General features: G+C 40.7%; 1 protein-coding gene across 1 annotated transcript in view; it reads right to left on the bottom strand.

Annotated features, from left to right (window-relative positions):
• Window positions 1-19277, bottom strand: part of cavin1b (caveolae associated protein 1b) — a 42549-nt gene extending 23272 nt beyond the window's left edge. The window contains exon 1 of the mRNA XM_050059169.1: window positions 18435-19277. Within this exon, the coding sequence (XP_049915126.1) occupies window positions 18435-18965 (531 nt within the window). The 5' untranslated portion in view covers window positions 18966-19277. The remainder of the gene's footprint in view (window positions 1-18434) is intronic.
• Between the last annotated feature and the right edge of the window lie 5668 nt (window positions 19278-24945).

Here is a 24945-nt window from a genome sequence, read left to right on the forward strand (position 1 = left end):
CACACAGACACGGTCATGAGATTGATATCCATTTTCTCAATTTACTGATAGGCTAATTTGAGAAGCATTTTTTCAAAATGGTGAACTTTAAAATCTATAAACCAGAAAATTACATAGCTGGAACCAAGTTGCAACAAAATCATTTCTCAATCACTAAATATGAGTTCAGCTCAGACTGAGGCTAATTTATAACTCTAACAGATCATACAGTGCAGCAGTGGATAACATATGGATTCACTGTTGACAGAAGGCTACTGCAGTTAGCATGCTAAATCCACAGTTACCTGAGACCAAAGCTAACAGCTCTTGCATGACAGAAACCCAGCTCCAGCCTGATAATAAAAGGAACTGAACACAACATTATGTGACTCAATAAGGGAAAATGCAACACCTCCAGAAACTGGACAAATTGGATGTTTTGGACTCACCAATGGAACAAGTTAAAGACCTGAAAGAGCTTCTTACAGTAAGCAAGGCAGAAACACTGCAGCTGAGAATAACTGTTTCCATTTTAAAATTCAAACAGTGAGTTAGGAGAAGAAAAGTTCACTAAAGGAAACCATGCTCAACTTACGTACGTTGTGAGGGAGAACATTCATTTCAGAGGCTGAATAATACAGAGACAATTATTAAATAAAATTTCATGTACTGGAAATGTTAGTATTTTATTATTGTCTATAATCTGTAGTGTTTCTTATGTCCCTGTCTGAATTGAAAGGAAAAATAACTATCTGCTGAGAATGTAATGACTTGATGCTTTTTTCTGAAGATACAACCCAATAGGCAGAAAAAAATGTTGGCATTGTAGGTTTCAGCAAACTACAGATGTGTTACATTTGTATGTTGTTATGTAGCAGATACGTTGGAACTTTACATTTAACAACAAAGTGGATAAGGTGTGGGTAAGCTAAGGCACAAAAAACACTATACTGTGTTTAGGAAAAGATGTTGTTGTTGTTTTGGCTTAAAATACCTGGTTTTGGAGGCACACTCTCTGCTAGAAAGGCAGTGATGCCTTGGTAAAAAACTGCTTCTTGTGTCACCATCCCGGCAAGAAACATAGCGATGTCTCTGTAAAGAACAACCACTTTTTGTGGCACTACCCCAGCAGAAACCATAGTGATGTGTCAGTGAAAAACAACTGCATTTTGTGGCACTATCTCCTGTAGAAAAACAGCAATGGGCCACTAAAACACACCCACGTTTGGTGCCTAAAAAGCAGCTGGAGACACAGCGATGACTTGTTAAATCACAACCAGTTTAGCATGTGTCCTTCCTCGATGACATCCACCTACAGATGACAAAGTCAGCTCATATACTACGTCACTTTAGAAACACTGATATAATAAAAATGTTTAAATGTAACATATTTGTGGTTTGCAGATATGTACAATGCCAACATTTTCTTCTGGTGACTGGACTGAAAGATATCAAGAGTCTCATTTTCAGCTTTTGTAGCAATTGTATCTTATGGAGTGGGTTTGTCCTCATTAATCTTGACTACAGTGCTTCATAATGGTAGGATACAAGGCCACTGTACTTTGTAGTCTATCTAAGAGATGTGTTTCATCATGGATTCATTTCACTCAGCCTGTAGACAAAGAGGAGTACCAGAAGATGTAACAAGAACTTAATGTAACAAGAACAACATTTGTTATGCTGGAAGGCTGACCTAACTTGGTAACTTTTATCACATGGCCAAGGAACTGTATCTGAAAGGTCCCACATTATAAAAAGTCTGATTACCAAGTCTTTTCTTGACTATAAAGCAGGGATAGGTGCTGCATAAATACTTTTAAAGTGTAAAAGTGTCAATCCAAAGAGAAATGCAAGTAGTCCGTATTCAGAAAATGAGCTGTCAGCACTACTGTCAAGTTATGACATCACAACTATAATACAGAAAGACAGAAACTGGCGCTACAATGCCATTACAGTCATTCCTCAGCTGCAATGACGTCAGAGACGCTGAAAATGCAGGTGTGGAGGAAACAGTGACCAGTCAGAGCAGACTGGGCTTTTTCGGGAGAAGGGTTTAAAGAGACAGGCGCTAAAACTTAGCATTTCAGACAGAAAGTGAATACAGGTATATTCACTTAGATAGTATTAGAAAAATAATGTCATTTTTTAACATTAAAACATGTCCTGGTAGAAACTGCAAATACACATATGAACCTGAAAATGACCATAATACAGAATCTTTAAGTCAGTTGGTGACATTTAAACTATCCTCATGAAAACTAAGCAAACTCCTTCTGCTGATGAAGACCAAGAGATGTGGGTGAAAATTTTAGGAATAACATCAAATAAGTGAGACCTAGCGTTTTTGCAAGGTTTGTTATGTTAAGGTCTTAACATAATTATTAAAAATCATGGTTTGACAGCTAGATATTTATTAAATCTTTGAAATAAAAGCCACGGTACAAAAGTACACTTAATGAAATGAGTCTGTTGCAAGTAATGAATTCAGATTTTTATACACAGCAATTATGGCTCTTGTAGTCTCTAAACATGCCGTAAAATTCGGAAATGTTGTGGATGCTAAAGTTTGTGCTAATGTAATAGAACTAGATGACTTGGTGTCTTATCACAAACATACCACTGTTCAGGGCCAGTGATGTTAACTAGCCATGAGAGGATTCAAGCTGGAATCATATGACAGAGTGGATCATATGAGCAAACAAAGTAATGTTTTCAATAACCACAGCTTTTGACTATGAGTCATCGAAGTCTGACTCATGTGGAAAAGCTTCTACTCAGAAGTAAATTAAAAAAGAAAAAAAGACTTGGGGTAAGACAAGGATCTGAAAGATTATTTCTTTATTGATGTCAAGTGAGGAGCGTTAGAACACATTTGTCATGCATTTCACCACAGCTGACTAATTTTAATGGTATTTTTCAACAGATAAGCATTAAACAAGATGTTGGATATGTGGAGATGTCAAAGTAGTGCAGTGGGGCTGAAACTTTGAAGTGTCTTGAAGTGACTGACTGTTCCCTTTTTTGAATGAATTATTACTGTGCAGGGGGAATCCACAGCCTCATGTGTAAACAGGCTTATGAGATGGGCGAATTATTTGAAATGCAAGATTTATACAGTTGCATGCAATGCATGTGTTGAATCCAAACAGGACTTGGAGGACAGAAGTGCGTTTATGTGGCAACTTCAAGGGCTGAAAATGGTGCCTGGCAAAGTAACAACTGCAATTCCTCTAAAGGCCACTTGAGGTCGGCTCCAAGACATTCCCTACAGACCCCCATGATAACAAGCCCAAAAAATATACATGTTAACATGTTGGTCGCCTAAAAAAAAAGTCTAGATTACTGTTTGGTTTTATCTAAAGACCCTCTAAAGGCTCATTTACACCCCCTTTAGGTACAAAAATAGATACACCCATTTCAAACATTGTAAATGTCAATACCCTCATACTACCATGCATACTTTATGATGGCATAGATACAGCCAAGGTGACGGTGGAGGAGGTCACAAAATTGTACCTATTAACAGAGGCAGCGTTGTAGACAGCGGCAGTAAGTGCGACCATTATATACATCCTGACATGCGGACGAATAATTCTTTTAACTATTTTCACTATATGATAATGTATATTATTATATATTGCTGATTTGTTCTGTTCCGTCATTATTTAATTTTTTTTGTCATCTCTGGTTATATCTTGCTTGAACTTTGCTACACTGTTTCCACAGTACCAGGTGGTACAGCTCCATTACAAGTGTATTTGTAAGCTTTCAGAAAACATATATGGACCAAATGAATTCAGAGTACTGACAGAGGGCTCTGTTCGTCTCCATCTCCATCACTAACGTTGAGCATGCATGAGCCCTAAGGAGACGGATGTTCAGTTTTTCAGTAAGTGCATTCTGTTTTAATGGTTTAGGGCTGTTTTTTGCAACAGTTAGCATCAGCATTAGCATTATCACAATTAACCATACTGTAGGTTCAAATGCACCTAGCTAACTAAGCTAGCAGGTAGCATTAGGGTTATCTCCATCCTCACATCCAAATATGGTCACTTTTGGCTCCAAAGATACAACATTGCGACTGCCAAAATGCCAAGCACGAGGGTTCAAAAACAAAGTCCACTAACCAACTGACGACGTCACAATGACTACATCCATTATTTTATACAGTCATTTACAGGGATTTTTAACCAGAATGACCCTCTCATGTTTCTGTACATGTTTCTGTCTCTTGCAGAGATTCTTGACTCTACCAGCAGTGCTGTTTGTGAAACGTTCCCTTTGTCATTGCTATGTACTGCATCACTTGTGGTCCTTCAGTGTTAAATGAATGTTTCTATTGTGAGATCAATGCATTGATTATGTAACCAAATAGTAAAAACCACAATACTTTTTCCTCCTATCCAATTTTGATTGAATAATTTTTCATTATTATTTTTTCTTTCTTTCATTTGCAAAAAAGAACACTATTGGAAATTTTAATGAATTAACACAATGACACATACATACACACACATTCACTGCCCTAGCCCTGTGTGAAAGCTTTGGAGATTTCATGAACACTCTGGGAAATGACTTAGTCACTTATGCTTAAGCATAAATCTCACCTTTGTGTGGATTGTCGGGTGGAATCGTCTCATTGCTTAAGGTCATAAGGGACAGTAATGAGCCAACTCTGGTTTGGTGCAACAGCAAGAGACAAATTTACATGGACAAACCACACAAAGGTGAGTATGTGTTTGTTTAGAAGAAAAGGGCTTTTCAATGAGAGGCATCTCCGACTATCTGAAACTCAGGGGATTAGACAACCCAAACAGGGCTACCTGTGCTCTGTCAAACACAGCTGGCAGTGTTTGCAGGAGGGAGCACTGGGAAGCAGGTGAGGGATCATGACCTCGTTTCTACACTAACTTGTTAATTGTAGTGCCTGTGTGGAAGAGGGAGAGGTATCCAGGGAGATAGAGTAAGAATCCCCTTGCGGCAAAATAACAATAAGAAATATTTTGACATAAGTGGACTGGTGTTGGTGTCAGGGCTCTAAGATACAATAACTCAGTAGTAGTCTTTCGTCCAGCGGGTGACATAAACATCCCACTGGCTACCTGAAAATGTTGGGTGGGTCATCATCTATCAGGGAATAATCAGCTTTGAAGTGACAGTTACATTCCCAAACCATGAGGCACCCCAGTTTGAACCCCCTAAAGCGCTATTTAAATCCAAATCATATAAATCCAGCAGAGGAAAAGTCTCTTTCACTGGCTGCACTTGATGCTGGAATGGCAAAAACATTCAATCACTGCCAGGTTAAGAAACATTTTAGCATGCTCCCTCCACCACCATAAAGCCTCAAAAGGATCCTCACTGAGTGTCTTGGCCTTGCAGTCCTCCTCCAGTCGGTGATGAAGGTGACAACAGGGTCAAAGGTTCAACTTGTGTCACTGACTTTCCAAATAAAAGGCAAAATATTACACATACAAACAAAACAAACACAAACTATAAAGTGTCACAACCACTGTCAAAGCTGTTGGAGGCACACTGGGCTCTCCTTTACCCGACAGTGAAGCTGCAGAGGTTGTCTCTTTCTCATCTAATGCTAACACTACAGCAGTGTCTCCCTCGTCTGTAATGTAATCTATTCTTCCTGTCCATCATTGTCTGTCCAACCAGGTAGGCCTGTTTCATTGTCGTGGACCTCACTATTTCCCTCTTCTTAACTTCCTTAAATAACATATATAACAAAGAAAACGTTGGACCAGCAAAGATTATTTTTAGTTTTAGTTTTATTCTACACCAATAATGGCTCTAAAAATGCATCATATTGCAGTGTGCATCCCTGCCTCACAGGGGCTGCAGGAGTATTCTTTACGGTCTAATGTACCTATCTGTCAAGTAAACATATGCTATTTTTTTTGGAGCCAGCATCTAGTGGCTATTAGAGGAACTGCAGCCTATGACACATGGGTTTAAAAATGAACTTCAGGTATTGTACATGTCAAAGTGTGTTAACAGAGGCTCGGGAGGCAAATTTTCTTTTCCTTGGATGGTGAAGGCACAACCCAACCTACTTTCCCTCTGACTGGCTACCCATTGCCTTCATTAGCTGGATTGGTTAGATTTAGGCATGAGGAGTATAATTGGTAACAGTTAGGGTAAGAGTCAGAGCATGCCAGTCAGAGGCAAAGTAAGGCAAAGTCAGATGGGTCATGCCTTTACCATTTAGGAAAAATAAAGTTGGATAGGGGAGTACTAGATATGTAAAACAAAAAAAAAACAAAACAAAAAAGAAGAAGTCTGATAAATGTCTTCAGGTGATGTCACTGTAACTAAAGATGGGCTACATGACAGCTCCCCAAAAGTGAAGCCGAAATGTCTGGATCACCCCGTGGTGGCTGGCTGCAGCATAGGTCTTAAAGCATGCCCTCTCCATGTTAGTTGATGGGACATGGGCCTAAAAACTCAAAATACACATCAAATAAATTTTTCCAAAAGATGGTTTCTGTCATTTATGGTAGTTTTATCGTGCTGTTGTGTGTTCAATTGTTCGTTTTTCTGATAAGCTTGGTTTTAATGAGTTATTAGTTAATTGGTTAACATGACTGACAACTGTGTGAGCCAGTGGGCTCGCATTCAGTGGCTCTGCTCGCAGTTGGTTGAACAGGTGTACAGGTGGGAAACTTGACACTGTGCAGACTCCAAATGACGTCACCAGAGCAAGATGGCAGTAGCTTTATCCGGTATATTTCAGCTTCACTGGGGGTAAGTGGAGACGCATCGTCCATCATTATATACAGTCTGAAGACCACAAGTTTGAAGAAAATGAAAAAAAATCTGAGGGTGTGGAGTGAGATGTCCTTACCAGACCTCTTTGGCCCGCTGGACAGGCTAGAAGCTCAAGACTACATTAGCTTCTACTAGCATAACACGCCCCAGTCTCCATGACCGGATGACAAATATCTGAACGTCATGAATAAACAAACAAGCTGATGTTGTAGCCTGCATGTCAACACTGCTTGTCTAGGCCTGGCCTCTGATCTTCCAAACCAAACAGGAACACAATCTCCTAAAGGCCCTTTCCTTCTCACAATCAAACAAGTATGTGATAGTTGCTATTTTTAGATGGTTCTCCCCTTCTCTTTCTCTTTCTCTTTCTCTGTCTCCATAAGCCCTCTGTTATCCTCTCTCTGTCTCCTTTATCCTCTCTCCCACTCTTTATTCTGCCTCCTCATTTTGTCCACAAGCTCTCGTCAGTATTCTGACCATCTTGCCTGACATTAACACCTCCCCTACCTACTGAACCAAAGCCAAAAACACTCCACCAAAAAGCACTGCTCCCAGCTGAAACAATGTTACACACAATCTGGCCTCTAAACTAAGCTGGGAACATATCTGCCTCACATGTCCATATATGGACCTGGATCGACCTGTGTGAGAAGAATGGCTTCACTCTTGATTAATTTACATGCAGTTTGTTACTGGGAGTCTCAATGCTCCCAGGCTGTCGGTAAAATGTGTACTTTACAGTGTTGGGGATCTGGTTCTTTCAAGGGTGAAACATTCAGAATACCTCATTAATAAATCAGTTGGATGAAGCTGTCATCACAGTAAAATAAAGAGGCAGTTTGATAAGGTGCTATTGATCGAAATGTAGGGAGTGATTTGGGTGGTTTATGTGGAAAATAGAAGGATGAGCGAAATCTATTCTGACAGATTGTTTGTGAGATGTTAGAGATTCTGATTCCTTTGTATGTCATGAGAAGTGGATGGAAGAAAGAAACTGTGGTACAAATTTATATTTATGTTTAAGCCATTTTGCTGACATAAAACTGGCTTTCAGTCCAACCAGAAAGGAGCACTGAAAAAATTAATTCCTTGTGAAATGGACATGAACTCTTAAGAGTGCATTATGTGGTGGTGGTAGGCAGGAAATGTGTTAAAATATTGTGCTGGCAACACAAGAACAATGCCAGTGCAAAGTCAGCAAGGATTTCCTGTTGTGGTGGGCACACAAATTAAGTATAACTACAAGTTGCAGTTATAGTTTATATCCATGTCTGTGAAAACATGGATACTTCACACACAACTTCCCTCCAGCAGCACAGAAGATCTATACAATCAGCACAGTTTCAAGGTGGACACCCAAGATGTCACCAATTCAATATATGAGCAAATGTCTCCCCTCCTAGTCCTGAGATATGACGTTGAATATTGGCCAGGAAAGTGTTTTTGCAGAATGTTATGATGTCAAAGTGAAATTGACCTTTGACCCTTTAATAATGTCATTATTTCATCATTTTATCCTATTAGACATTTCTGTTAAATTTTGTCATAATTAGTGTATGAATTCTTGAGTTTTGGCCAATAACATCTTTTGTGAGGTCAGAGTGACCTTGACCTTTGACCACTAAATTGTAAAGAGTTTATCACTGTGTTGGAGTGGACATTTGTGCTAAATCTGAGGAAATTCCTTCGAGGTGTTCTTGAGATATTGCGTGCATGAGAATGAAACAGATGAGGTCACAGTGATCTTGACCTTAGACCAGCAAATTCTACTCAGTTCATTGTTGAGTCCAAGTAGACATGTGTGCCAAATTTGAAGAAACTCCCTTCAGCTTAAAGGCCTCTACACATGATCAGCTGTAAAACCGCTTTGTGCTGGCTGTCCCATTGTTTGTCTATGGAGAGGGCGGCAACGGCTGACAAAGCAGCACCGTTACCCTTGGCGTCGCGCGCCGCTTAGATTTTCCACCCGAGCACTGCACTCAGAGTTGAAATTATTTGAACTTTGACCGAGTTTACATCTGACCTCTGTGCCACACCTGGCGGTGAGCGAAACGCATTGTTCTTATCGTGTGAAGGCCGCTTAAGTGTTCTTGAGATAATACATTCACAAGAATGACACAGATGAGGTCAAAGTGACCTTGACCTTTGACTACCAAACTCTAATTAGTTCATCGTTGAGTCCAAGTGGATGTTTGTGCCAAATCTGAAGACATTCCCCTAAGGTGTTCTTGAGATATCCCATTCACCAGAATGAGAAAGACGCACGTCACAGTGACCTTGACCTTTGACCACCAAAATCTAATCAGTATATGTAGCATGTCAGAATGACTTATCATGAACGTGGTGATGTCCGAATATATTTCATTGAAGATCTCCTTTGAAATATGCATCTTATCTCAGTTTGATGACCTGATTAATCAAGAGGACGGACCTAATGAACTCTAAAATAACCAGATGTAAAAATCAAAAGAATCAAATGAGAGGAGAGAGAAAAATAAAGGAATAGTGGTAAGGGAGCAGGGATGGTGTGTAGGGCAAGGTGGGGGTGGGGAAGACACGATGTGGAGTGAATTATCCTGGTGGGTGGACGAGTGAGAGAGAGGGAGGAACAGGGCGGTGACTGAGGAGGAGGAGGAGGAGGCAGGAGGAGGTTAGGACAGAGAGCTGGGGATGCCTGTGCTATGAATCAGCTGTCTAAATATGGCCCCTGCTCTTCATCGCAACACACCCATCCACTCCCTGTACAAAGTGGATGGAAATCTCTAGTTCATCTTTTGTTCTTACTTGCCCACATATATTATTCCACCCTCCTTACAGTGATGGAAGAAGCTCCTCAGGTCAACAGGTCACATATTCTCACTGCACAGTATGTATTTTTCTCAGCCAACAGTCTCTACTATAGGTGGCATCCTCTCACACATGTTCAGGAACAGCAGGCATGTAGACAGTCTTCATGCTCACTGTCCCTAAACCCTAAATCACCAGAGAATGTTGGTATTGTATGCATCTGCACGGATACATTTGTATGTTTCATATATATCATATCAATGTTTCAAAAGTGACATAGTATGAGCTGACTTGTCAGTGGGAGGTGGAGGGGATGGTGTATGGGGTGGACGGTGGATGGTGCAACACCTTGACAACACAGCTTCTACACTGCCGACCACTGTTTGAGGCCAACAAACAACAGCACAGATTGTTCTTTAACAACTGGTAGCCATTTTCCAGTGGCTTTTGCACGGTTGAACATCTATATTTTGTAGCAATCATTGGCCACTTTTCCTTCGGCACCGAGAACTTTCTTCAGGATTCAAGAATTTCCTTGGGGATAAACAAAGTTCTATTGAATTGAATTTTCCAGTGGCTTCTGTGATGCTGAATGTCAGTGTTTTTTAACATGGTGACCGCTATTTCAGTGGCTTTTGTGCCACTGAATGTCGATGTTTTTCAGTGATTGGTGGCTGCTTTTTACAGAGGCTTGTGTGCCACCGAATATCTGTGTTTGATCGGCGACTGTTTTTCTAGCCATCGGCTGTTTTTCTGCTGTTGAATGTCAATGTTTTTAGCAATCGGTGGCTGCTTTTCCAGCAGCTTTTGTGCTGTCAAACTTGTGTGCTTTTAAGTGACTGGTGACTGCTTTTCTAGTAGATTTTGTGCTGTTGAGCTTGTGTGCTTTTTAGTGACCGGTGGCTGCTTTTCCATTGGTGTCTGTACCACAGAATGTGGCTGTTTTTTTTACCAACCCATCGCTGCTTTTCCAGTGGCAGTAGTGCTAAAAACACAGGTTTTGAAAGCCAAAACATAACCATGATCAAGATGTTTTTGTGGCTAAACATAACCACACGTTAACCACAGTGGCGTTCGAAGCTGAAGGTTTGAAGTTTCAACTTACCTGCTACATAATGATGTACAAATGCAGAAACATACACTGCCATCAAGTTTTCTGGCGATTGGGTTTATAGAGAAGGTGCAATTAACTGTGCAAACTGGGATGACAGAACACATTTTCAGAAAGTCTTTACTGGAAGACTTTAATGTGTTGCACTCAATTTGTCAATTTGATCCATTCATAATATTACCAATGGATCAAATTGACAAACGTATATACGAGATTGTGCAGCTTTACACAACTAACATTTTCATTACTCTGCTGCACTCCCTTTGTTTCTCTCCCTCACACTCATACACTGTGGGGTAGAGCTGTCACATTCCAGGTTGGAACCTCGGTGAGTGTAGTAAACTCTGTTCTCTGGCAGCATATGGCCCCAGCTGTCAAGGAACTGAACACAGATGTAAGGGAGTAAATCTCAGGCTTACTGGACAGTCAGGCTTAAATGAGCCAAAGACACACACGCCCCCACGGATGGAAACACACACACACACACACACACACACACACTCCCAGAGGACAGCTGCTTGTGTTAACAGGGAGGCAGTCACTTCCAGTAGATGTGCTGACAGAACTGCTACTGATTTACATGCAGCATGAGCTAGTCCAGCATACCAGTAGCATTATGGGATTGTGTGTGCATTGTTGATAGTAACCATAGGTGGCTTTGATTTTGCATTAGGCGGATATTAGTTTGACTGATTTCAGTAATTTGTGCCACCATAAAATTAAATGTAGTCTGACTTATGTCCCCAAAAATTCTATATCCCTACAATGGAGATTTAATTAAATCCAGGGAGAGACATATCCATGAGGAATCCTGCCACAAAGTCTTTCCAGACTACCAGGAAGCTTTAATAAATATACACATATATGTATATACACATATTTACAGTGTCTGAGGTTGATGACTTTTGTTTTTCATAAGAAAACAAGATGAGCAAATAGATAAATGCCATCAGTGTGAGCCTTGTCAGGACCACACTTGTGAATGGGGCCCAGGAGGGAGTGGAGGGAAGTGTGGTGGGTCACCAGCCACTAATAAAGCAGAGATTAAACACCCTATGCTCCACTACAAAGCCCTCGTGCTATGTCCTCCCTGTGTGAGCTGACCCTATGCAACGGTAAACACCACTCAGTAACAGTGTGTTTTTATTATCTGCAGAGCTCCAGGGCAGAGCTTTACCTAAGGGCATGAACAGCACAAGTATAAATCATGGGTGTCTGAATCTAAACTTATTTCAGTCATTTGAAAAAATGTTTGGAAAAAATAAGAAAAAACAGTATCTGTTGCTGGGTTGCATGAGTCATAGACACATATTAGCTCGCAAACCGTCAGTGGATGAAATTATTACCCAAGGACCCTTACATGGGAGTGCTGATGTTGACTTCACATTGCAATGTCAACACTATAAATTAGTTGATTCAAGCTGTGAAAATATACTCAGTAGTTGTTCTTGTGCATTTTCTTGATAATACTAGGTGAATTAAAATCCCAAATGGCAGAGTAAGTGTTGGCATTGTAGGTTTTTTGCAAACTGTGGATACATTACATTTGTATGTTTAATGTAGTGGATATGTTGAAAATTTCATTTCAACAACACTGTGGTTAAAATGTGGTTAGGTTTAGGCACAAGAACCACTTGGTTGTGGTTAGGAAAAGATCATGTTTTGGTTTAAAATGTTTGGTTTTGGCAGCACAATCTCTGCTGGAAAGGCGGTGATGCCGATTTTTCGTGTCACTATCCTGGCAGGAAACATAGCAATGTCTTGGTAAAAAACAACTGGTTTTCGTGTCACTAACCTGGCAGGAAATGTAGTGATGATTCAGTAAAAAAAAACAATTGCTTGTTGTGTCACTATCCCTGCAAGAAACGTAGCAATGATTCAGTGAGAAAAGACAATCACTTTTGGTGTTACTAACTTGGCAGGAAACATAGTGATGTCTCTATAAAAAAAACAATGGCTTTTCATGTCACTAACTTGGCTGGAAACTTAGTGATGTCTGGGTAAAAAACAACTACTTTTCATGTCACTATCCCAGCAGGAAATGAAGCAATGTCTCTGTAAAAAGCGACCGCTTTTCATGTCACTATCCTGGCAGGAAAGGTAGCAATGTCTCGGTAAAAAACAACCACTTTTCAAGACACTATCCCTAGTGGAAACACAGCTATGGTTCGTCCAGTTATTCAGTTCAGTTACACATATGCATGAAACATTTGTAATTTGCAGAAACATACAATGCATTATCTTCTGGCGATATAGCTGGAATTAAAACCATATAACTCCAGTATTGCTGGTAACCCCAAAAGCTAAATCAAGCCTCTGAAGATCCTCAGATTTTAGAAGTTACTGTGGCAACCGGCACCAGCAGTCCGGAAACGTTTCCAGCGGGTCATAAGAACCTCAGAAAAGATAACTGGACTCACACTGCCCTCTCTGGAGGATACCTTCAGGACCCGCTGCCTCCACAGAAGTAAGAACATCCTGAAAGATGCAACCTACCCTTGTCATAACCTGTTTTCTCTGTTACCCTCTGGGAGGCACTACAAAGGCACTCAAAGCTCGGACCTCTAAACTGAAGGACAGCTTTTATCCAAGAGCCATCACTGAATTGAACAGATCAAACACTGCCCCACCGTTGTGTTGTGAACTATATTGAGAATCACACATGCAATAATGGGTCAACTGGTGCAATACTATTTTAAATGTTATTATCATCATTATTATTATTTTAATATATCCATTGATATGGGATGATTGTGTACGTGTATGTGTTGTGTATTTATTACTGCCTATTTTCTATTTCATGGCATGGTAAATTTCGTTGTACTCCTTGTGCAATGACAACAAAAGCCCCTTTTCCACCAGCATTTCCAGGAACTTTCATTACCAGGAATTTGTTTACCTGGGTAAAAGAATTCCTGGTAATCTGTGTGGTTTGCGTTTTCACTGCACCTGAAAGTTCCGGATAATTTATTCAATTTAGCGTGATGACATAGATGATTCGCGTGTGCCCTGTATTTGGCTCCGCCAGCTTGGCTGGTTACATGCTGGTGTAGAGAGTTGGGGCTGTTTGTCTCAGCCAGCAGCTAAGTTTAAAAGTATTTTAAGATAAGCGTCAAACTAAGTTAGTCTACATACAGACAGCTGTCATTTGAGCTTTTTAGGAACAATTCGCTATCAGCTGAACTAGCGTGCTGTCCGTGTGTAAGACATAACGTGTCGGTGGATGAGAGACTGTGGATGGAGCATATTGAATGTCACTATCCACATGTTTACATGTTCATGCTACTGAACACATGTATTGATATAGTATTGGCTTCTTACTCACTAAGGTTTAATGTCACTTACAGTAACGAGTGTAGCTGCCGTCAACTGGAGTCATTTTCGAGTTATCTTCACTTTGTTTCCACCGTGGCAGCTCAGCTGTTCACCAGTTACTGTGTCGTGTAGGCGTGTGTGTATGTGGAGGAGTTCAGCGCCGGCACAAAAGAACCAATACCGTTAGCGCTTATCAATACTAGGGTCTTTAATAACTTAGCTCCGGGGCTAATTTAGTACCGGGTTTCGGTACCCATCCTTAATCAAAACACAGACGAAGTGAAGCTTGTAGAAATTAAATAAAGTTTGCAGCGACTGCCCATACCAGGAAGTGCAGAACGCTGCATGTGTGTGCTCCACCGATCAGTGTTCTTCAGCACACAGCCCCGCCCCTCAAGAATTCTTGGTAATCTGAAAAGTCCTACCCCCCTACTAGGTACTTTTTCCAGGGTAAATTTACAGTTGAGGGAAAGTTGTTTTTACCCGGGTAATTTCAGTGGAAATGCGCAGAGGTTTTTCAAAATTCCGGGTTATTGATAAAAGTTCCTGCGGTGGAAAAGGGGCTAAAGTCTATTCCATTCTATTCAGAAGTGTTGGTAGTAAAAGGAAGAACATACATCTGTTAATTCCATTGTTGTGCATTGTTCTGAATAGTAACATCTGCTTAATGGTAGAAATGTAATATAATGCTTCCAGTGACCCTGAACACTGATCCCATTGAGGAACAAGTCTGGGATCACAGAAGAAGCCCATAAGAGCTATGGGAGGACACACTTTGACTTTGGTGGGTAACTCTGCTTGTATGGAAACTTAACTCAGGTAAGACACTATCAGAGTGCAACAGAGTTGACCAAAAAGCAAACAAAAAACTTATGAGCTTGGAGGAAAATCCAATATGAATGACTTGTAAACTGTAGCTGTGTGATATCATCAACATCATCATGAGTAACACCAATAACAATGATAATACACTGTGTCAGATGACACAACTCAAAGTGGCACTGGTAGGACAGGTATCATCTCTTACCAAAATGCTAGAGGAACCCAAAGAAAACAAGCATATTTTAGACCTCAGACCTCAGCTGATTAATGCTAATTATTTTGCTCAAGGGTGCTTCAGCAGAACATATTGCTTTTCAACCAATAACTATTAGTTTAAAAATAGTTTAATAGTTTTAAAAATGGGTAAAGTACTTAACTTAAGAAAGTTTTGATGTACTTTTATTTCACACAAGTATGTCCATTTTAATCTACTATAACTTATCCATAAATACTGTTGTGGGAAAATTGTATTAGAAATAAAGAAATGTATGATTTGTTCATTGCCATGGTTTGATATTCTGATAGGTCCTCAGGTCCTCATGAGGAGGCTCTGGGTGTGTTGATGTTAAAGGGACACTTTAACTGCAATATGACTATTTGTAAATTAATTACTCATTGCATATTACCTTAAATTAATAAAGAAAACTTTGTTTTGCTCGCATGCCTCCAGGGTGAACAGGAAATACAAAAAGCATCAACGTTCTATATGTATTGAAGTAAATGGGAACCACATTTATCAACAGCAAAACTATATCAAAACATCCATTTACAAACTCTTATACTCTTATCCAGTTGTATGCTCAGTGACGAAACCTTAATATTTAAAACACATCAAAGCACGTGCTTGCTCATTTACAGTAAGGGCAAAGGTCAAAGTGTTTTATATTCTAGCACTTTATTTACTGTTTATGTTTGGGAAGTACTCAGCATATGACTCCATAAATGATACTTGAATTATACTCCACAAGTGAGAGTTTGTAAACAGAAGTTTTGATATAGTTTTGTTGTTGTTCAGGTGGTCCAAGTTTACCTTAATTTATGAAGAATGTTTGCCTTTTTTGTATTCTCCATTCAACATGGAGGCATGTGACAAAAATATCTTTTCTTCTTGAATTCAAGGTAACACACATGGTGAGTAACTGATATACAGATGGTCATTTTGCAGGTGAAATATTCTTTGGAGATAAGATGAAGACCCTGATCATGTTGCTGAGTCCCATGGTAAACAGTGAGGACCAAAAGTTTCACAACATTGTTTTTGCTTCCTCCCTGTTGGCGTGATTATATGTAATTCTGTATGATGTTGGACAAATTGTTTAAAGCTGAGCAAAGGTAATATTGCTTTAAGTTTTTGGTGTTGTGAGTGGCATTGATGTGATTGTTCATGGTACTGTATAAGTCAACAGGGCTGATGAGTCCTAACAAAGGCCAAGTATTTATATGCTGACACACGGTGTGAGGAGCCAAATAAACAGTGTTACAGTTTGGGGGTTTGTTGGTGGAGTTTTTTCTGTCTACTGCTGATTTTGAAAGTATCTGCCCTTAAAGTGCAACAAAGGAGCACAGAAAATTGAAAACAGAACAACACATTGTGGTTTGCTTTTTTAATGAAGATGAATCTGACATTATGTCATAGTTGGCAACCATAAACTAAGCCAGTGTTTTGAGTTAGTGAGGGAGCCAGAGATAGGCATTGCAGGGGGAGTTTCTCTTGCCACAGGGCCCAAGCAGTTGGCTAACGCTAGCAAAATCCCAACCCGTTTTGTTTTTCCCTGTGTGGTATTTCAAGTAGATTGCAATGGAAACTTGCAACCCTCAGCTTCAAGACTTTATTAGATACTAATTAAAGTGTTGATTTATGAGGCTTTCAGATTGGGAAAGAGTTCAGTCATCAAATTCCTTCAGATGTGTTGATGGAGATTAGCATTTAGCGCATTTTCTTGCTGAGAGCTGTAACCTGCTCATCTGCAGATCATTAGGTATAAAATCTTGTGCTGGTATGCCAAATGTATTGTGTAAGCATGTTAGAATAGCATTAACTCATAAGCATTCGCAGTCAGACAGTGTGGGTTGCTTAAGATGGAGCTCTCATTTGACTTCTGCCCAGCTGTTGGAGAGAGACTGAGAGAAAAAGAGAGAGTGTGGTCGGTCCAAGCCATGATGTCTGAGTCAAGGGTGGAAACTCTGAATGTTCTCGCGCCACTGTGCAAAAAGCTGCAAGCTATTACACATCACACTGCAGCCTCACAGGCTAAAAAAAGAAACAGGGCTCCCCTCAACTCCCCTCAAATAAAAAACTTGCTCTCTGTCTTTTCAAATGAAACATCTGCTGCTAAGAGCTCTCCTCTCTCCTCTCCCGTCTCTTCCTCTCTGCTACCACTCCTCTGCCTTAAACAGGACCTTGAGCGTGCTTGTGGTATTTTCCATCTTTGTTTGACAAAAAAAAAAGGGAAAGAGTGAAATGACTTTCCGAATGGATTCCTTATGATTTGGGCAGCCAGCGAACTTGGCTTGTATTCTTTAGACCTATATATAGTGTGCTATGGAAGGAAAATATCTGGACACCACCTGTAGTGGATACTGAGTATTGAACCAATGTACAGTAGATTTAGGGTGGGGCAGGGGTGGTGTAAAGCAACATCTGGGAAGTTTACAATCAAAGACACCCAGGATCACTGCTTCTGTAAGTTGTTTAAGAACATCATGAATTGTGCCTGTATAGGCTTGAAGTAGAATGAACAAGAATGAGAAGTCACTAAAACAAGTTTGCGTGTCATAAAGAGAGTTTGTGTTCTTCATTGTTTGAAACGTGGAAAATGTGGCACGTACCAAACTGGAGCAAGACTGGAAGCAGTGTTTTCCGATAAATAAGTATGAGTAAGGTATCAGGTAATTGTTTTCATAGGTATCGATGTGTATCAATTTATATGCATCTTATATACCAGTAATATGTACTGGTGCAATGCAATGCAATTTCTGCCTGGATTATGATCACAGGCAACGTTTTTCAGTCCAGAGGGTTTTTCTACAGGGCAGAAGTTGTAAGGAGGGGGTCAGGGTGGATGGCATGCTTATACTATAAAAGACACTTCAGGGTTAGGGTATGGTCAAGGAGTATGTAGGGTTGTGAAATTTAGGGTTAAGATAGGGTTAGAGAATATTTAGGGTGATCATATTTGGTAAATATGATCTTTTCTTGGGAAATGCATTACTTTGGGAGCAGTGTGTTTTTGATATTGTTGGTTCAGTGATGAGATAGCACAGCCTGTCACTTGAGCACTTGCCAGCAGCAATTTGAGGTAACCTTTAACCACTCCCTGAAATCCTCTGTGCCTCTGCAAATTGAGAAACAACTTTGCCAAACACTTTCCCGTTCAGTCACAGTAAACTTTGTATGACACCACTACCACACAACCATCTTCGCAGGATTTTTTTTTTTTTGGAAAGTGATGTAGCACCGACATGACTTTCATTCACATTCAGTAGCCCAATTTTGTTCACCAGTGGGCCACACCCATTCCTTAACCTATTAGGTTCCATATAATTTACATACGCAGCCTTACACCTTTAACAGACAAACCATAACCACACATTACCTACAGGTATTTATACACACACACACACACGCACACTCTCCCACCTGGTAGATCATAACTTTGAAGTTGCGTCTCTTGAGCAGCTCAGCCTCATTGTTCTCCAGCTTCTTGATCTGGCCTCCTTGCTTCTCCAGGTTGGCCCGCACCGTCTTGACATTGACGCTCACCTTCCGCACCTTCTCCATCATCTTATTGACGCTGTTGGACGTCGTGCTGTGGCTCTTGGCCAGTTTGGTCAGCTCGCCCTGAATGGTGGTCACCGAACGCTCCATCTCCTGCTGTCTGGACTCCAGCCCGCTCTGGGTCTGCTGGATCTGGTCCACTGCCCCAATGATCTTGTCAAGCAATGACAGCACCATGACCCCATTCACCTGTTGGTCCACCTTTGCTGCCTCATCCTTGTCTTCGGCGGCGTCCCCCTCTGTACCTATGGTGGACATTTCCTTCTTAGCTGCGGCAAGGGCATCGTCCTCGTCGTCTGAAGGTGGGAGGTTGACCTCATCGTCTGAGATCTCGGTGAGGGTTTGAGGCTCCAACTGGGCACTTGTGGATTCCAGTGCTTCCATGGCTGCCATGTCAGTGGATTTGTAGTGTACAGTCAGCTAATCAACCTTTCTTCACCACTGGTTCTTCTAGACACCTCTTTCAACTTTTTCCTTTCTCACCTGCTTCTCCCTTTCTTTTCTTTTCTGTTCTTTTTCCCTCCTACTTCTGAACTAACTTATCTCTCTCCGGCATATATGCACTTTGTCTCTCTGTCTGTCTGTCCTGTCTACTTCAAATCCCTGGAATCAGGCCAGTGTGCTGGGGAAGCCAAGCGATGCTGGATGTTACCACATGAGCGTTAGGATGTGAATGCCACACCAGGCAGAGAAACCCTTCAGTCAAGCTACAGCTGGCAGGTTTTTTTTTTTCTCTCCACCCCCCTTTTTTCCACTGGACTCTCCCCCTCTGTTCAAACTCCTCCCCATCTCCTCCCTAAATACACACACATGCACATGAGTAAGACTCCACCTCCAGGTGGTAGATCCAGCCCCTCCATGATTCAGTAACACACCCCTCTGGTCTACCCATGTCCCATCAGCATGGTTGGAATAGTTAGAGCAAAGCTGCACTGATCTGCTTGTATACAAGCTCAGGCACAGCAGGAGGAGGAATGTCAGACAGGATCTGTTCCTCTTTCCACTCCTTTTCCCCTTCTATGCAGAGCATGTTCAGTTTATGGATTTATAATGGATGAAAGACCTCAGGAAGGAAAAGGAAACAAAGAAGCTACAACCGGCAACAGCATCATCTTTTGATGTATTCTAGGAGTGTTGCTGTTAAAGTTAACATTCTACATGTTTAGTTTGACAAAAAATTATAACTCAAGGTCCTCACTAGCTCCTCTTGGAGTTTTTAACTGTATCTCACTGCTTTCATCAGCCAATGGTGTTGGGCCATAGCAGTGGCAGTCCTAGCACATTTGGTGCCCTAGGCAAGGCCCCCACCAACAAAGTATGTTGTTTGCTGCAGCTCAACAGTCAAAGTACTACATGTTTATTACCAAAATGCAAATAAACAACCTAGCTTACAACAAAAAAAATAAGATAGAAATATGTGCTAATTTTATTTCAGTAGCATCTTGTATGTGTTATAACAATCATAAAACAATAATTAATAAAATAAAATTGATAAAATAGAATTACAAATTAACTTGTTCATAACAATAAACAATAAAATAATACACAACATTGCAAAGTAATGAAATATACAAATTAACCTTCTGACTGAACAAAGGATGCACTGATTTTGAGATTCTGGCGTGATACCAGTGTTTTTATATTGATGTTTGTTTTGTTTTGGGGTTTTTTGTCAGGTGTGCGGCACACCCAGCACACACCTGATTAATCACGTAATCCAGTAGTATAGGACAGGAAATACTCATGCCTACTTCATTTCAGGAAGTAGTGGAACTGGTGCACAGAGCCTATAGAGGAAGATGATGCAAGTGGTGCATTCAGAAATACTCATTCCGAGTGCTGGAGCACACTCTGGCATAAACTGGACCGTTTAGAAATTCGGGGTGCTGCCTGAATGTGCCGTTCGGTTATCCAGAGCACCGTGGGCACTCTGTCTGGGGACATGGAGCAGCAGAGCGCTGAGTGGAGTGAATGTGTGATTAACCGTTCGTTAATTCATGTAACAATATAACACTCTGTTTCAACCAACAGGGCTCTTAATTTAGTGTAGAGTGTGAGACTGATTTTACAAACGCACCATGTCAGGTCACTCACTCTCCAGGGCCATGAGTGTTACTTGAAAAAATAAACACCGACCAGCAGGACCAGACTGGCCAACCCGAACACTTTCACTCCGTAGATGGATGATTTGACGGGATTGCTGAAACTGGGATGGCTAGCTTTGTGGTTGACTACTTTGCCAATCTTACAAGGAGGATGACACTCGAACAGTTTCCTCTAGTTTGTTTTGCTATTAAAGCTAAAGTTAGCTCATGTGCTAAAAAGTTAGCATTAATGAGAAATCCAACATTCCTCTTAATCCATCCCCAATTTCTGATGAGATGGACATGATAACCTTTAGTATACAGCGTTATTCATCCCTGCAACAGTAAATACTTTTTCCCTAACCTGATATGAAGTGTGCGCTACACATGCAAGCATTTTTGATGATTCCCTCTGTTCAGTCCTTTTGTCTTATGGTATTTAACCATAGTTGTCTCTATTTTTGTTGACAGGCAGTGGCACCTAGTAAGTTTTGTGCCATGACTCCTATGAAACCTAACCCCCCTGTGATGGCGAGAGCAGGTAAAGTGTAATGAGCTGGGGAGGGGGACTGGGGGGCGGCAGGATGTTTTTTCTTCCCCCATTTGTGGTGCCCCCTATAGATGACAGCAGCCGTAGCATTCGCCTATACTGCCTATGTCATGGTTGGCACTGGCCAGTCGACATGGAGTTGGCTCACTGACAATGCCATTCACAGATGAAGGCCATGGGATGTGGTTAAAAGTTCAGAAAAAAAGCTTGTATGCAGACCTCGGGTAAAAATTACTTTGTCAAACGATGTTTGACAAATCTATGACATCAGTTCCAGGCAGGATACTGTCCTGAAAATATAAATTACCCCAAAACACAAGCTAAAATCTATATTATATATTGATGATGTTGCTGGTTTATTGGTCTGGTTCATTTGTGTCATCATCTACAGGGATTGATCTTCTAAAGCAGTAAGAACCTAACCTTTACCTAATCAATCACAAGGGTTTCGTGAATGAAGGTCAAGAGCAAGACCTTGTTTCGGTTCAAGCTCACTCAAGTGCAGACCAGGGACCAAGGGATGAGACAGAGTTAATTTGAAGTGGTTTCCCAGATTTAGTAAGGCGATGAAATTTTATATATGTAGCACATGTAACATAAGTTACTTCACACACCCACATAAAAACAATAAAGATCTTGCATCCACTATGCTGATATAAACCACAGACACACACATACACAATCAGACTCAAAATGAGCAGATAAAAAAAAATGCTCTCAGCATAACTGGAATTATTTTTAGGCACCTCTAACCCTAAGGCCCAGACACACCAAACCAACATCAAAGAACTAGTGGTGACCAGGCCAACTGTTCCATCACCACACGTCAACTGTGTCTCGGCCAAAAAGTTGCACTTGAAAGCACTGCAAAGCAGAGTTGAGACCAAGTAATTGAAGCCACAAGTAAGTCTCATATATTTGCACTCAAGTCCCACATCAAGTCCCTAGTCCTAAACTCTCAATCAATCAATCAATCAATCAATCAATCAATCAATCAATCAATCAATCAATCAACTGTATAGTTCTCTCCTGCAACTTCATTGGATGCTGCTGAATTGGTTAAAACCAAGCAGCAATCTTGGAAGTGCGGTTAAACAATAACGGCGACCGGCTATGTATCATGCCACTATGAAAGGACAGCTTTTTTCATCTGTATCTGTCGCCAGAAGTCAATGACCAAGTGCTGATTTTTGATAACTTTGGAGTGAGACTGGGTTGGGTCAGGGCCAAAATGCCAGGTAACACAAACCAACTAACTGACTGAGGCAGCGGAAGACCAGCAGCATCTGTGTTCAGCAAAGGAAAAATTAGTCTGGCTTTGACGAGAGAACAGATACGTTTTACTTTCAAGGGCTGTCAAGGTACTGAGCACGCGAATGGATACATGAGACTTGAATTGTATTGCATAAGTTGTGTGAGACTTTGTAAGCAGATGTTTTGATATAGTATTGCTGTTTAATGCAGACCCCTCATCATGAGGTTTTTTTTCTGTTGTTTGGATTTTTCGTCCACTGCAGGTGGTGAGAAACACAGAGTTATCTTCATGAATTCATCATAACGTGGGGTGAGTAACTAATACACATGTTCATTTGGCTGGTAAAGTATTCCTATAGGAAACACAACATGGTTAAAACTGTCTGTAGTGTTGGTCACAAAAAAAAACACACAATACAATTACCAAATAGTGAGCATGCACTGTACTTAAGTCAACAGCCAATAGTGGATGAGATCATGCTAATCCAGAGTCAAAATAGACGGAGACAACTCAGCGCCTAGAGTAGTAAAAGCATTATCCATCTGTGTAGTCTGAAATTAGAAGAAAGACTTATTTTATTGGGTGTGGTGGACTGATCTTTCCACAACTGCTCAATTATGTATTTATACATTTTAAGCAATACTGAAAGACAGATTTATCACAGCTGCCTAAATCAGCCCAGTTGGACATGTAATCTATTTTGCCACTGAGCAATGGCATTGCTTCAAAAGTACAGTCCGTAGTTGCAAGTGGACAGTGAAAACTGAAACTGCTTTCCTAAATTAAGTTATCAGCACAGCCTTTTTAGTTCCTAGAAGCAAGGGTCGGGGTCCAGAAGCTGCTGGAGAGACATATTTTTGAATAAACTTGAACATGAGTCAATCTCTTATTAGGAATCCACGGAAAGCCATTTTCCAAAGAGCACTTTTCCTCTGTATGCACTCAGTGACATGCACGGCAAACACTTGGAAAAAACATTCTAATGCATACAAATTATGAAAAGCACATGGCACCCCGGAATGAGGGAGAAAGTTATAAAAGCTGTTTCTCATAGAAGTCTGCCGCAGTAATTTATGTACATTATGGGAGTTCCATGCTTCCAAAATTGCTCGCTGGCAGCCAGCCAGTGTCCTGGTTTAAACCCTGCACCATGTGGAACAGAGGGGGTGAAACGCTGCTGTGGCTGTTTGTAAGAGGAAAAATTCTGCAGGATCTTGTTAGTACTGACTCAATGCTTGGCCAGTTGTGGACTATTCCACCACATCTGGTAGACCTTATTCTCAGGATGCTTAGAGGAGTGGTTTTGGTAGCACTTTATTTTAGGTAGTACTAATAGAGATGAGGTACTGTAAGCATCTTACAGGCTCCAGTTAGTACATGATGATCATCTAATTACTGTTTCATATAGTACAGACTGTAATGAATGAGGGGGGGGATAAATCTCCACACCATGACTGATTAATGGCAGAATATGAAGAGTACCGTAAGCAATTTTTTTCTTTTCTTTTTTTTTTCTTTTTTTTTTTACAGTGGATCAAATGACAATGTGTGATGTGAAAGGTGGCATTTTTAGTGATGAACTCACAGGTCCCCTCAAGTCTACAGAGCTTTATCAGCCCAGCCCCCAGAACAAAATGTTGGAATTGGACATTTCTACAAATCATGAATACATCATATTTGTACATTTGACAAGTTTCATCAACACTTCTAAAGTGATAGCACAGTGGCATGCAAAAGTTTGGGCACCCATGGTCAAAATTCTGTTTACTGTGGGTAGTTAAGTAAGCAGAAGATGAACTAATTTCCAAAAGGCATGAAGTTAAAGATAAAACATTTTTTCAGTATTCTAAGCAAATTTACTTTTTAATTTCAATCTTTTACAGTTTCAGAATAACAAAAAAAGGAAAAGGGCTTGAAGGAAAAGTTTGGGGACCCTGCATGGTCAGTAGCACCCCCTTTGGGCAAGTATCACAGCCTCTAAATGCTTTTTGTAACCAGCTAAGAGTCTTTCAATTCTTGTTTGGGGGATTTTCACCCATTCTTCCTGCAAAAGGCTTATTGGGCCGTCTTGCAGGCACTGCTCTTTTGAGGTCTATCCACAGATTTTTAATGATGTTAAGTTCGGGGGACTGTGAGGGCCATGGTAAAAGCTTCAGCTTGTGCCTCTCAAGGTAGTCCATTGTGAATTTTGAGGTGTATTTAGGATTATTGTCAGGCCATCCTTAATTCATCTTCAGCTTTTTTACAGATGTTGTGATGTTTGCTTCCAGAATGTGCTGGAAGATAACTGAATCCATTCTTCCCTCTACCTATGAAATGTTCTCCGTGCCACTGCAACACAAGCCCAAAGCATAATTGATCCACCTCTGTGTTTAACAGTTGGACAGGTGTTCTTTTCATGAAATTCTGCATCCTTTTTTCTCCAAACATACCTTTGCTCATTGGGTCCAAAAATTCTATTTTAACTTCATCAGTCCACAGGAC

The sequence above is a fragment of the Epinephelus moara genome, chromosome 13 (assembly GCF_006386435.1).
Source record: "Epinephelus moara isolate mb chromosome 13, YSFRI_EMoa_1.0, whole genome shotgun sequence".
Taxonomy (NCBI): domain Eukaryota; kingdom Metazoa; phylum Chordata; class Actinopteri; order Perciformes; family Serranidae; genus Epinephelus; species Epinephelus moara.